Genomic DNA, 12,606 nt, shown 5'->3' with positions numbered 1-12,606 from the left:
CAGGGGGTCGGCCCTCTCCCTTCAGCCAGCTAATTAGCATGGCGGCTCCCCTAATTGGAAGGAGCCTCTTCAGAGAGTAATTACCTCTTCAGTTGACTGCACAAGTGGCTGGGAAGAGAACTTGCACATTTGCACATGCAGAGAGAAAACACCACGTACACGCAGACAAGGACAAATGGCAAACAATGCATCCATTCTTATTTGTTAGTATTACTGTTTACATACTTATTTGGTGTCTTCCATTACCTCTCTCGTCTTATATCGTCTCTTTCCTCTCTTTCTCTATATTTTTTTTTATCTCTTTCTGCCATAAACGAACACACACACACACACACACACGCACGTCTGGACTCTGCTTTCTGCCAGAGCAAAGTGAGGTAAAAGGAGGGTGAGGCAGAGAGAAAGAAAGAGAGATTTTCAGGTTGAACGCCCCCCATTAAAAGGAGCCATCTGTTGATCAGAGCTCAGAAGACAGAGGCACACGGAGACATTTGACTGGCTTTTCATTCTGTCTCAGCACCGCACTGTTCAAAGCCGGCAAGCTGCCAGTGCAGGGAATAGAAAGACCACACAGGTCCTGTTGCTTCACTCTCTCTCTTTCTCTCTCTCCCTGTCTCTCTCCCCCGCTCTCTCCCTCTCTCTCTCTCTCTCTCTCCCCGTCTCCCCCGCTCTCTCCCTCTCCCTCTCTCCCCCGCTCTCTCTCCCTCTCCCTCTCTCCCCCGCTCTCTCTCCCTCTCCCTCTCTCCCCCGCTCTCTCTCTCTCTTTCCCTCTCTCTCTCCCTCTCTTTCCCTCTCTCTCTCTCTCTCTCTCTCTCTGTCAATATCTTTCATTTTCATTTGAAGCTCTCTCCTGTCAACAGCGTTTCTCTCTCACTACATGTTTCTGTACATGTGCCAAAGTCGAAGTGTTAATTGTAGAACACTGTTAGTATGATATACATAACTTTCTTCCTGCATGCATACAGTTGATATATAAGAGGTGAATGAGTGTTGAGAGTATTGCATATTTAAGATAGGCTAACTATAAATGTGCAGGTCTTTCTATTTAGATAGGATGAGTTGTTAGTAAATGGCAGTGCATATTCATACTATTTCCTTATCCTAAATTTCCTTCGGGATTAATAAAGTATCCATCTATCTATCTATCTATCTATTTGTACATAGACTCAGGAACCACAGTACATTTAGGTGTGGCTAAATAATGCCAAGCTGTAATGCGACCAAACGTCCACAAGGGTTCGATGTTTCCGCGTTAATGCAACATTGTCTGCCAAGTGTGATAAATCCAAGTGCACTGGCGCCCTGGTAATTAAATAAAATAAATGGTTTGTCGATCCTTTTAATTTGCCTGTTAGTGGTATGGGAAAAGCTAGTATTGTTTGCCATCTGCTCAGTTACGCCATTGCGTTTTCATATCCTTAAGGCCTGTTTACTGATCAAATAATGTGGTGGTTATTTGTATGGAGCTCAATGTTCCTATGTGCCAAATTTCTATTGCACATTGCTTTGTTTGCACGAAAAATGCCGTTTGAGTAAATAGCCTAAATAAAGCAATATTCTGAGGTCTGTTGACACTGGTCTCGACCTTGTGAAGGATTTCAACATTCTCAATCTTCAAATTATCGCTATTTGATTAGTAACGTCGCATAAATACATTGTAAGTATGATACAATTTTCCTTTTGAAGTTTGTATTCGTTACAGATGTCAGCCGTGGTTGTCATCTCAAGACATTAACGGTATGCTACTTCGAATCAGATTCGTATGTTTTACACATTTATAGCCATGAAACTCCTCTTAATTTCCCATAATTGATGACCTCCCCTGGTTTTAACCTCACCCAATAGCCAAATGCTTTTTAAACATAGTGAGCGCCTTGGAACCACTCGCAGCTTGTGTATAGAGGATCCATTATTCTCCTCCAGCTATATGTGCTGTTGCAGGACTGAAAGTGCCTGCGGCCCAGTTGTCCTATTGGTTGACACGACTGGGGCTGCCTCCGCAGCAGATAGCCCGGTATTGTTGTCGTCTAAATGGGATCATGAGTGTCTAAAAGGTGTCGGAGAGTGAACTGAAAAACATTTTCACAAGTGGATGATTACCCCTGCCACATGTTAACAGAACTCCCCCAGAATGGCCCAAATTTCACAGACTGAATTCGTTGCTCTTTCAACCTTGACGGGGCTTTTCTCTCTCTCCTCCTTGTAACTCGTCTCCCTTTCTAAAGTACGTCATCTGCCCACCCCCACCCCACATATACAAACACCTCGCTCGCTCTCTCTCTCTCTCTCGTCCTTTTTTAATATCGTGAGTGGAGGATTTATTAATGTCTTCCTTAGTCGATTACTTTTTTGTGCTTGTAAATTGTTTGGAAAGAATGCCGCCACCTGAGCCATTACATCAAGAAGTAATAGCACTTTCATGATGACGTTAGGCTTAAAATGGATTTATTCTTTTATTTTATAGGCCTAGTTTTATTTCCTCTTAAGCCATTATTCCGTTTATTTTTTTATTTTTTTAATTCGCCATTAAAAAACCCGCAAACCTAACCATTGTGTTTTATTTCCTGTTCAGTGTTATTTTGGGGACTAAATTACATCTGAGCTTACTTGTCCCTTTTGTCCAATCTAGAAGCAGTTTTGATAGCAACGATGAAACGAATTTCTACGCATTTTGAGTGGATATCTGTTTTTTCTTACGGTGAACCTATATCTATGTTTATATATATCTCCAATAATGTACCTGTTGGGGCTTAGGCTATTCGGTCACACTAGCAGACTTTCCACTGAACACACATAACGCAGGTAAATAATTAGTATCTAGCCGTTTTTAATAACAACTTTGCACTTCTTTTTAGATATTTGTATGCACTGGGCCAACGAGTGTGGAAGCGGTGGAAAAGGCGATATTTTGTCCTTGTACAGGTAAACTGGTTTTCTGTCATCATGCGTAACACGTAGGCCTGAGCTGACTTTAACATCACTTCTTTGTTTGCTTATGGAACTGTCGCGGGCATGTATAAAGGCTAACTGTTTCTAGGCTTTTGGTTTTAACAGTCTCCTAATATACATTTCTGCTTTTTCTCTATTTGTATTTATCCATCTCAACCGTACTGTCCTTGTTGTTTGAAACAGTCGATCTTGACCTCTGGTAAATGTTTGGGTCCAGTCATCTCTACTGATTTGTCCTAGGTCAGTCAGTACACGTTCGCTATGTGCAGTTACCGGGAGAAGAAGTCCGAGCCACAGGAACTCATGCAGCTGGAGGGCTATACGGTTGACTATTCCGATCCACAACCAGGTATGTGCATTATTTTCCATTCGTGGGGAATATTTTTAGAAAAACGAAAAGTAAAGAAGAGTAAATCCGAACATTTATCATATATCATATCATATCATGTCATGTGTTGGATTGGTCTCAAAGTGGGGTAACTGCTCCTACATTTCATTTCTACATGGTTGTCTCCCTGTAATGTTGTTCTCCCCAGGTCTGCAGGGCGGGCGCATGTTCTTCAGTGCAGTCAAAGAGGGCGACCAGGTGGTGTTCGCCAGTGACGATGAACAAGATCGGGTGCTGTGGGTACAGGCCATGTACCGTGCCACGGGTCAATCCTACAAGCCCATGCCCCCCACTCAGAACCAGCGCCAGAACTGCCGTAGAGGAGGGCAGCAGAGGGACGCGCCCATCTCCATACTCAGTAGGTTCTGAAGCAGCTCCGGGTCAGACCAACCTGCATTTCACCATCTATCTGAACTATCTGGAATCTGGAATACTTCTGAAGGGTTTTGCATTTATTTTCTGAGTTGGTGAGGTCTTTATACGTTTAGCGAATAAGAGAAAGTGTCAATATGAAATGTCTACATAAAACTACATCAGGTTTTTTTGTTTGTTTTTGTCGTTCAGTTCTGATGATTGTTTGTAAAAAGGTCCTATTTCCACTCAGCTGGAAGTCATTCCCAGGTGTGGTCACCGGTAGAGGAGGGGAGGGGAGGGGAGGGGAGGGGAGGGAGAGTCCTCCTCTCTGTGCCATGTGCAATAGTGAACAGTCAAAGGAAAACATCAGAATGAGCTGAAGAAATGGACTCCCATACACTTTAACACTCTTGCGTTAGCTGCTGTAGATGTGTATGGGTAAGAGCTGTTTAAAGTTATTCAAAGGTCAACAATGTATGTCTTTCTGTTAGAACTCCTGAATATAAAACTACTTCCTACTAAATAAGACTTCTGCAACGTTCTATTTGGAATGTTCAACTTTGCTGTCTTCTTCCCCCGTCTTTGCTGATCAGAGACTTGTCCATGAGAATGGAAGCACACTTTGCTGATCAGAGACTTGTCCATGAGAATGGAAGCACACTTTGCTGATCAGAGCCTTGTCCATGAGAATGGAAGCACACTTTGCTGATCAGAGCCTTGTCCATGAGAATGGAAGCACACTTTGCTGATCAGAGACTTGTCCATGAGAATGGAAGCACACTTTGCTGATCAGAGACTTGTCCATGAGAATGGAAGCACACTTTGCTGATCAGAGACTTGTCCATGAGAATGGAAGCACACTTTGCTGATCAGAGACTGGTCCATGAGAATGGAAGCACACTTTGCTGATCAGAGCCTTGTCCATGAGAATGGAAGCACACTTTGCTGATCAGAGACTGGTCCATGAGAATGGAAGCACACTTTGCTGATCAGAGACTCGTCCATGAGAATGGAAGCACACTTTGCTGATCAGAGACTCGTCCATGAGAATGGAAGCACACTTTGCTGATCAGAGCCTTGTCCATGAGAATGGAAGCACACTTTGCTGATCAGAGACTTGTCCATGAGAATGGAAGCACACTTTGCTGATCAGAGACTTGTCCATGAGAATGGAAGCACACTTTGCTGATCAGAGCCTTGTCCATGAGAATGGAAGCACACTTTGCTGATCAGAGCCTTGTCCATGAGAATGGAAGCACACTTTGCTGATCAGAGCCTTGTCCATGAGAATGGAAGCACACTTTGCTGATCAGAGACTTGTCCATGAGAATGGAAGCACACTTTGCTGATCAGAGCCTTGTCCATGAGAATGGAAGCACACTCTGCTGATCAGAGCCTTGTCCATGAGAATGGAAGCACACTCTGCTGATCAGAGCCTTGTCCATGAGAATGGAAGCACACTTTGCTGATCAGAGCCTTGTCCATGAGAATGGAAGCACACTCTGCTGATCAGAGCCTTGTCCATGAGAATGGAAGCACACTTTGCTGATCAGAGCCTTGTCCATGAGAATGGAAGCACACTTTGCTGATCAGAGCCTTGTCCATGAGAATGGAAGCACACTTTGCTGATCAGAGCCTTGTCCATGAGAATGGAAGCACACTTTGCTGATCAGAGCCTTGTCCATGAGAATGGAAGCACACTTTGCTGATCAGAGACTTGTCCATGAGAATGGAAGCACACTTTGCTGATCAGAGACTTGTCCATGAGAATGGAAGCACACTTTGCTGATCAGAGACTTGTCCATGAGAATGGAAGCACACTTTGCTGATCAGAGCCTTGTCCATGAGAATGGAAGCACACTTTGCTGATAAGAGCCTTGTCCATGAGAATGGAAGCACACTTTGCTGATCAGAGCCTTGTCCATGAGAATGGAAGCACACTTTGCTGATCAGAGCCTTGTCCATGAGAATGGAAGCACACTCTGCTGATCAGAGCCTTGTCCATGAGAATGGAAGCACACTCTGCTGATCAGAGACTGGTCCATGAGAATGGAAGCACACTTTGCTGATCAGAGCCTTGTCCATGAGAATGGAAGCACACTTTGCTGATCAGAGCCTTGTCCATGAGAATGGAAGCACACTTTGCTGATCAGAGCCTTGTCCATGAGAATGGAAGCACACTCTGCTGATCAGAGACTGGTCCATGAGAATGGAAGCACACTTTGCTGATCAGAGCCTTGTCCATGAGAATGGAAGCACACTTTGCTGATCAGAGCCTTGTCCATGAGAATGGAAGCACACTCTGCTGATCAGAGACTGGTCCATGAGAATGGAAGCACACTTTGTAAATATTGATTGGTTAAGGACAGAGACAAGCGGCCCTTGAGCGTGTGCACTGAAGTGCAACTGACTCCAAATCTCAGGCATCTGCCCTCACCATCCCCATCAGTGCCCCCCCCCCCCCCACTACACACACACACACACACACACACACACACACACACACACACACACAGACACACACACACACAATGTTTTTATTTCTCAAGGCCTCTCAACTCTTATTGCTCTGCTTTGGTTGTACTGGACAGTTTTGTTTACGGAATTGTTGTTGTTACAGTGCAGGCAACCTCTGCTTACTGGGAAATTGCAGCTGCTTTTCAAAATGACAAAAGTTTATTGGTCATAATAAAGTTAACCTACAACTTACTACATCCACTCTCTGCTAGAGAGACACACACACACACACACAGACACACACACACACACACACACACATATATACATACGCGGTTTGGACAAGCATGGGTCCTAAAAGAAGTGAAGCTCTGAGGGTAAATTCAAAGTTGTGTTCCATCACGTTCAGGTGGAGTCATGTGAAGTCTCGTCTCTCTATGTTGATGTCCTAAGACATGTTTGAGATGCTCCCTGAGCTTCTCCTGTCCAAAGCCCTCAACCTCTCACAGCAGCACTGCACTTTCAGACTCTCAAAGATGATGAGCTCAACATGAACACTTCTGACAGGATGCCAAATCTCACATTGGGGAATGGTGTGTGTGTGTGTGTGTGTGTGTGTGTGTGTGTGTGTGTGTGTGTGTGTGTGTGTGTGTGTGTGTGTGTGTGTGTGTGTGTGTGTGTGTGTGAGCAGGCGGCTGGTCCCCTTGTCCGTCCTCATCTTTCTCTAGCAGGGAGCAGGAGCTTCACTGAGAGCGCTGTTAGTGATCCAGCGGCCCTCTTACCTGCACCGGGGCCCCGCTGGCACTCGATACGCTGTCATACTCCCCCGTCCACCTGAGCGCTGCTTGTCACATGGATATGACAGCCGCTGTGACGACGGAGATGGAGATGGAGCTCGTCTGGGCTGGGATACACATCTTGTGGAAATAACTCCACCCTTCCCTCCATGTAGAAGGAAGACACACACACACACACACACACACACACACACACACACACACACAGATCCTCACATGCTACCCCACCTTCGCCTCACCGCCCTGTTTTCTTCATCAGTGGATAATAAGTGGAAGTTAAGGATGACACGGATCAATATAGCTCCTCAGTCTGCCTGGACTTCTCAGATCAATACCACACTCTCGCCTCTCTATTATTGCTTTTAATCTATATCCCTTTTGTCTCGTTTCTGAGCCACAGCGTCTTAGTCCCATTCTTTTTGTGTGTGTTCCATATTCAGTCCATCCCCTTTCTCCAAATGACATTAAGGAGCGATGCGTTTGTAGTAATGAATGTAAAATGACCTACATCGGAATTAAAAGGGGGACAAAGGAGTCGCAGGGGCTATCGGCCAGCCACTCTTGTCAAGAGGGAGGGGGAGAGATGAGGCCCGAGAGAAAGAGAGAGAAGCACTGCGAGTCGTTCCTTGATTGGAGGATTGCACTTCTGCCACCCTTTGCGTACAAAGTGACAGTCGGAGGGAACTAACAAATGCCCCAGCGCTCCCGGGCACACAGCCAGGCTTTTCTCCGTCTGCATCAGTGTCCACAGACTCGGTGCTACGCCCAAAATGGCAGCGCTAATAAACCCGATCACTAATGCTCGTCTCGGGTCTGCGCCGCGGGCCACAGAGGCGTCGCAGGATGCACTTCTAAAGCCACGCTCCTTTTGTGGTGGCTGTCATGTCAGGACGGTCCTCCCTGAAATCTGCATCCAGAGCGCAGAGAAAAGAGATGTTAGGCCTTTTCATGTGCTCTCACCCCTGCCCCCACGCCGCCAGCAGCCCGTTTGGAGGACATGCGTGAAAAGACTGGAAATGAACTTGAACACACTTTCAGCTCTCTCTTTCTCTCTTTCTCCTCGCCCTCCTTTCTCCTCCTTTTTTCTTAAGTGACCTTACCCTATTTGTGTCTCTCCCATAATGTATGTTATTCGTCCTTGAGGTCCTCGGCGTCTTCTCTTTACCTCCTTTTACTGCCATTCACTTGCTCTTTACACAACATGGGCACACAGAAACAAAGAGGCAGCAGGACAGGTATATGCTTACGTACGTTGCCACTTTCTAACGGCATTCATGGAATCACTCTTTCATGCAAAATAATCATTCATGTGTCAAGGTTGAGATTTGCTCAAGTCACCATCAGATACTTTGTGTCTCCCGTGTCCAAGTATGGTCAATAACATTTCATTTTGATGTCAAGGGAAGGCTTTGAGTATTGTCTCTACTTCTGGTATATAGCATGGTTAACATCCGTGTGTTACTCACTGTGTCTGACAGTTTCTTGTGTGTTGTGAAACGTGGGGACTCTTATGTGGAAACAGAACATCACAGGGTAGCATTAGCCAAAAGAGATGACGGCCAAACACGGAGGAAAGAGAAGATGCAGATATCTTGAGTTGCCACCCCTCATTCACTTAGATAGAGCGTTCTCAGCCATGGCTGTTCATGTCAGAATGACAGAATGGTGTGAAGTGGAAGTCAGATGATTTGATTTGTTAGTGATAGGCTTCATAAATACATTTCAAAATAGCAAATGAATGTGTACAACTCCTTTAAGAAGGACTGGGTTTGCATGGGTTTAAATTCTGTGTGTGAGTTGGAGTGATTGACAGGTTGGTCGCCCCTGTGGAATTGGAGGGGCTCCAAGAACTCTCCTCATGACTCCTTTGCAATTCTAGATGTTAAATGAAATGGTTGCTTCTCTTGGCTGTTACTGAGCATCCCTCTCTCTTTTTCCTCCCTTCCCTCTCTCTCTCTCTCTCTCTCTCTCTCTCTCTCTCTCTCTCTCTCTCTCTCCCTCCCAGGCCTGGAGCGGACACAGAGGCAGGGGGTGGAGGAGCTGATCTCGGCCGCTCCGTGCCTTTTGGACCACGCCAGCCTGTTCCGCCTGCTGCAGAAGCACACATTAACCCACCGCATGAATGACTCCTTCTCCTGCCTGGTGAGAGAGAGTGTGTGTGTGTGTGTGTGTGTGTGTGTGTGTGTGTGTGTGTGTGTGTGTGTGTGTGTGTGTGTGTGTGTGTGTGTGTGTGTGTGCGTGTGCGCGCGCGTGTGGGGGGGACTGTGCTTCTGATGTACTATTTCCAATCATCTTTGTTTTAAATGTTGAAAATATTTGTACTGTCAAGAGTCAGAGGTTGTGACTGTTTGGATGCACACAGCCTAAAGAAGAAACCCTTCCACCTGGAACAGTCCAGTGCTTCTTATCATTGTAGAAGAGTGTGTGGTGATGGTGTGGTTGAGAGTGCACACACACACACAGAGAGATGAACCAGAGTGGCCATTCACCTTTGTGTCTTTCTGTCTGTAGGTCTTCTACCTGTACCTTCTGTCATCCTAAAAGGCCATTAGAAAGGAACATGTCTGCCCTCCATTGTGGGGGGTGGGCCTTTGTTTGAATGTGTGTGTAGACAGCGAGGCCCACACACACACACACACACACACACACACACACACACACGTCAGTCCAACAAGTAAGCAACAAAGGCTTGGTTAATGAGGTCGCTTTCCCATGCTGCTCAGGTTGAAGACATCTGTGCGGGAGAGAGAGAGAGAGAGAGAGAGAGAGAGAGAGAGAGAGAGAGAGAGAGAGAGAGTTCTGTTCACAGAAAAGGGCGGGGGGAGGATTAAAAGATAACCACTAGTTCTCAACAGTCAGGGTCCTCTTAATATCTGCAAATCAGTAGTTACACACGGACACAAGGAACTCCTACTTAAGACCACCACTCTAAATATACTGTTCTTTGTTACTATGGAAGACTCTCTTCTTAAGGTGCCATTTATCAGACCACTAAAACATTAATACACGTAGAGATGCTGCTCAGTTTGAGAAATATGATCAGATCTCTTTTTGTTTAAGGTCTTTGATGGAGGGATTATGTCCATTGAACTGTGGGTGATGTGAATACCAATATTTAGCTTCCTCAAAAATGTTTAGCCACAGGAGACCCCTCAAGGCATTTTGAGGAGTGCGCACGCTTGCATGTATGTATGTATGTATGTATGTATGTATGTGTGTGTTGTGTGTGGGTGTGTGTGCATGTGTTTGAAAGCACAGCCGGGTGAGCATTTGTATACATCCATTCTACGGATGGGAGCCCAATGAAAGCACCATATGTCCACACCTACCCTCACGCTAGACACACACACACACACACACACACACACACATATGCATGCTGTCAAATGAAAGACTGGGATTACCAGTCATGCCTTCCCCTGATATAATCACACCCCCACCTCATCTCCTATAATGACGCGTAAGCGCTGCACCACACACCTCCGTCTCTGTCAGCCGACACTCTCTCAATTAAAGTGTGGAGTGTTAGCAGCACACCTCAGGGCTGGGGGGGTGTGAGGAGAACCGCATTAGCCCTTAATCAGAGGTCCTCTGCTCTGGACCATCACAAGGGGTGGGTGGACGCCCCATTCAGAGTCAAGCAGCCCCTGAGAGCATGTTGAAGGCTGCCCTTTGAACTGAATCTTCTGGCAGTAGTACGCTAAATCAAAACCATTAAGACATCAAAGAGTTTTAATGCACATAATCTCATGTGAAGGGCTATAAGCTGATGCATGTCCAGCTTGACCTGGTGATTGCAATATGTTCTTTGTGTGTGTGTGTGTGTGTGTGTGTGTGTGTGAGAGAGTGTGTGTGTGCCCGCATGCACAGGCACTTGCATATAGAAATATCTAGAAACTTCTGAATGTACCCACTATGAAAGACCCTGTCAGCACATTGGACTACGTTGGCGAGGAAGATAACGCGGCTCGTTAATGATTAATTGAGCGGTCATCACCGAGGCGTGAGCCAGCCATCTGTTTGTCACAGTGGAACATCTTGTCACATCCTGCCAGGCGCCAGGCTGATCTGCTCATCTTTTCATAGTGTGATATTTATAGAGCCAAGTGAAAAAAGACTAGACAAAGAAATGAAAAATGGAATTATTGTTTGTCAAAAGAAATATATTAAACAAGAATGACATGCAAAAGGAGAGAAGGAGAATAACAAAGGGGATTTGTAAATAATTTTTTAGGGGGAGTTGTTGTCTTTCATTCTTCATTCTTTTGAGAAAATACAGAGGGGGTTTTCCTGTAACGGATTTGGGCATAGTGATATGGAATTTTTCTTGGAGGGACAGTAAAATAAACGTGATTCCCATATAGTTGAGACAGCTGAGTTCAGCTGGGTTTAGAGAGAGAAGGGTAAGATAAAACAAAAGAAGTGAAAGCTGATCAGTTCTGTTAGTTTGAGTTAAGGGTGTTTACAGTTTGGAGAGCCGAAGAAACGAAGTTACAACTTCCACGTTATTGCAAGAGAGGTTGGATTGACCCCCACTCCCCGCTGCGCTGCTGGGTCCTAGCGAGACAGCTGGCTCCGAGCGTGGGGCCCCTCCTCCAGGCTCGTGGCAGCTCTTCAGGCACCTGGCTCCAGAGAAGTGTTAATTTGTTAGCATTCCTTCAGAGAGGCGTGGTAATTAAGTTTGTAAGATTCATACTTAATTTAGTTATCATCCAAGGCACACGTGAGCTAATGAATAGAGATCATTCTCCACCTCCCCAGCATAATGTGTGACATTTCTACCAATGAATTAATTGTTTGTGCTTAACCTTGGACTTGTATGTGTCAATTTTTTCATACTGATGTTTTTTTCTTTTCTTATGAGCTATTCTATGCCTTTTCTCTGATTATCAGTTCAAAGTACGTAAAAGGTATTTTGAATTATCACAGGAATTATTATGTCCTTGCTGACATGCATAGGTTTTACAGCCACAGAAAATATTTTGCCGTGCTACATTTAGTTTGGAAAATGAATAAGTTGGCACTGTTTGAGCGCATTGATTCCTTTGTGTGTGTGTTTGTAGGGATGGTTCAGCCCGGGCCAGGTGTTTGTGTTGGATGAGTACTGTGCACGCTACGGAGTCCGGGGCTGCCAGCGCCACCTCTGCTACCTGAAAGACCTTCTGGAGTTCATGGAGAACAACGCCATGGTGGACCCCACCCTTCTCCACTACAGCTATGCCTTCTGTGCCTCTCATGTGCATGGCAACAGGTAATTAACCACACCACTAACTAATGGCCACTAGAGAAAGTGGAGTTGGATGTTTACATCTGAAGTGTCTGACACATGCATCAGTTTGCAGTTTGTTGAATAAATATTGAAGCTATATATATATGTAATATCAATATATGCAATATAATATAAATTCACTACGAATCACGTTTATGTTCAATTTTGTTCTCTGTTACTCCACTCAGTTGTCCTCTAAATGTATTGCGATGAGCACCGCATGACTCCAAGAGAACTGAACAATATACACATTACATTGGCATCCTTGATCCGTGTCTGTTTCATAGCAACACAAATCCATTGCTTGGCATGGTTAAACAATTTTCTCTTTTCACATTTGTTAATTTCGCCTGACTAAAAGTGCTCTTTGAATATGTTACAGCGAAATATTT

The 12,606-nt window shown here is 45.2% G+C and overlaps 1 protein-coding gene across 4 annotated transcripts in view; it reads left to right on the top strand.

Moving 5' to 3' along the window:
- cadps2 (Ca++-dependent secretion activator 2) overlaps window positions 1-12,606 on the top strand; it is a 114,276-nt gene that overhangs the window by 50,461 nt on the left and 51,209 nt on the right. For all 4 annotated transcript variants that reach the window (XM_031564143.2, XM_031564142.2, XM_012829449.3 and 1 more), the window contains exons 9-13: window positions 2,856-2,922; window positions 3,190-3,298; window positions 3,486-3,695; window positions 8,951-9,087; window positions 12,009-12,196. In XM_031564143.2, coding sequence (XP_031420003.1) covers window positions 2,856-2,922; window positions 3,190-3,298; window positions 3,486-3,695; window positions 8,951-9,087; window positions 12,009-12,196 — 711 coding nt within the window. The remainder of the gene's footprint in view (window positions 1-2,855; window positions 2,923-3,189; window positions 3,299-3,485; window positions 3,696-8,950; window positions 9,088-12,008; window positions 12,197-12,606) is intronic.

The sequence above is a fragment of the Clupea harengus genome, chromosome 3 (assembly GCF_900700415.2).
Source record: "Clupea harengus chromosome 3, Ch_v2.0.2, whole genome shotgun sequence".
NCBI classification, from domain to species: Eukaryota; Metazoa; Chordata; class Actinopteri; order Clupeiformes; family Clupeidae; genus Clupea; species Clupea harengus.
Note: the sequence above shows the minus strand (reverse complement) of the source record. Positions and strands in the feature narration are given on the sequence as shown.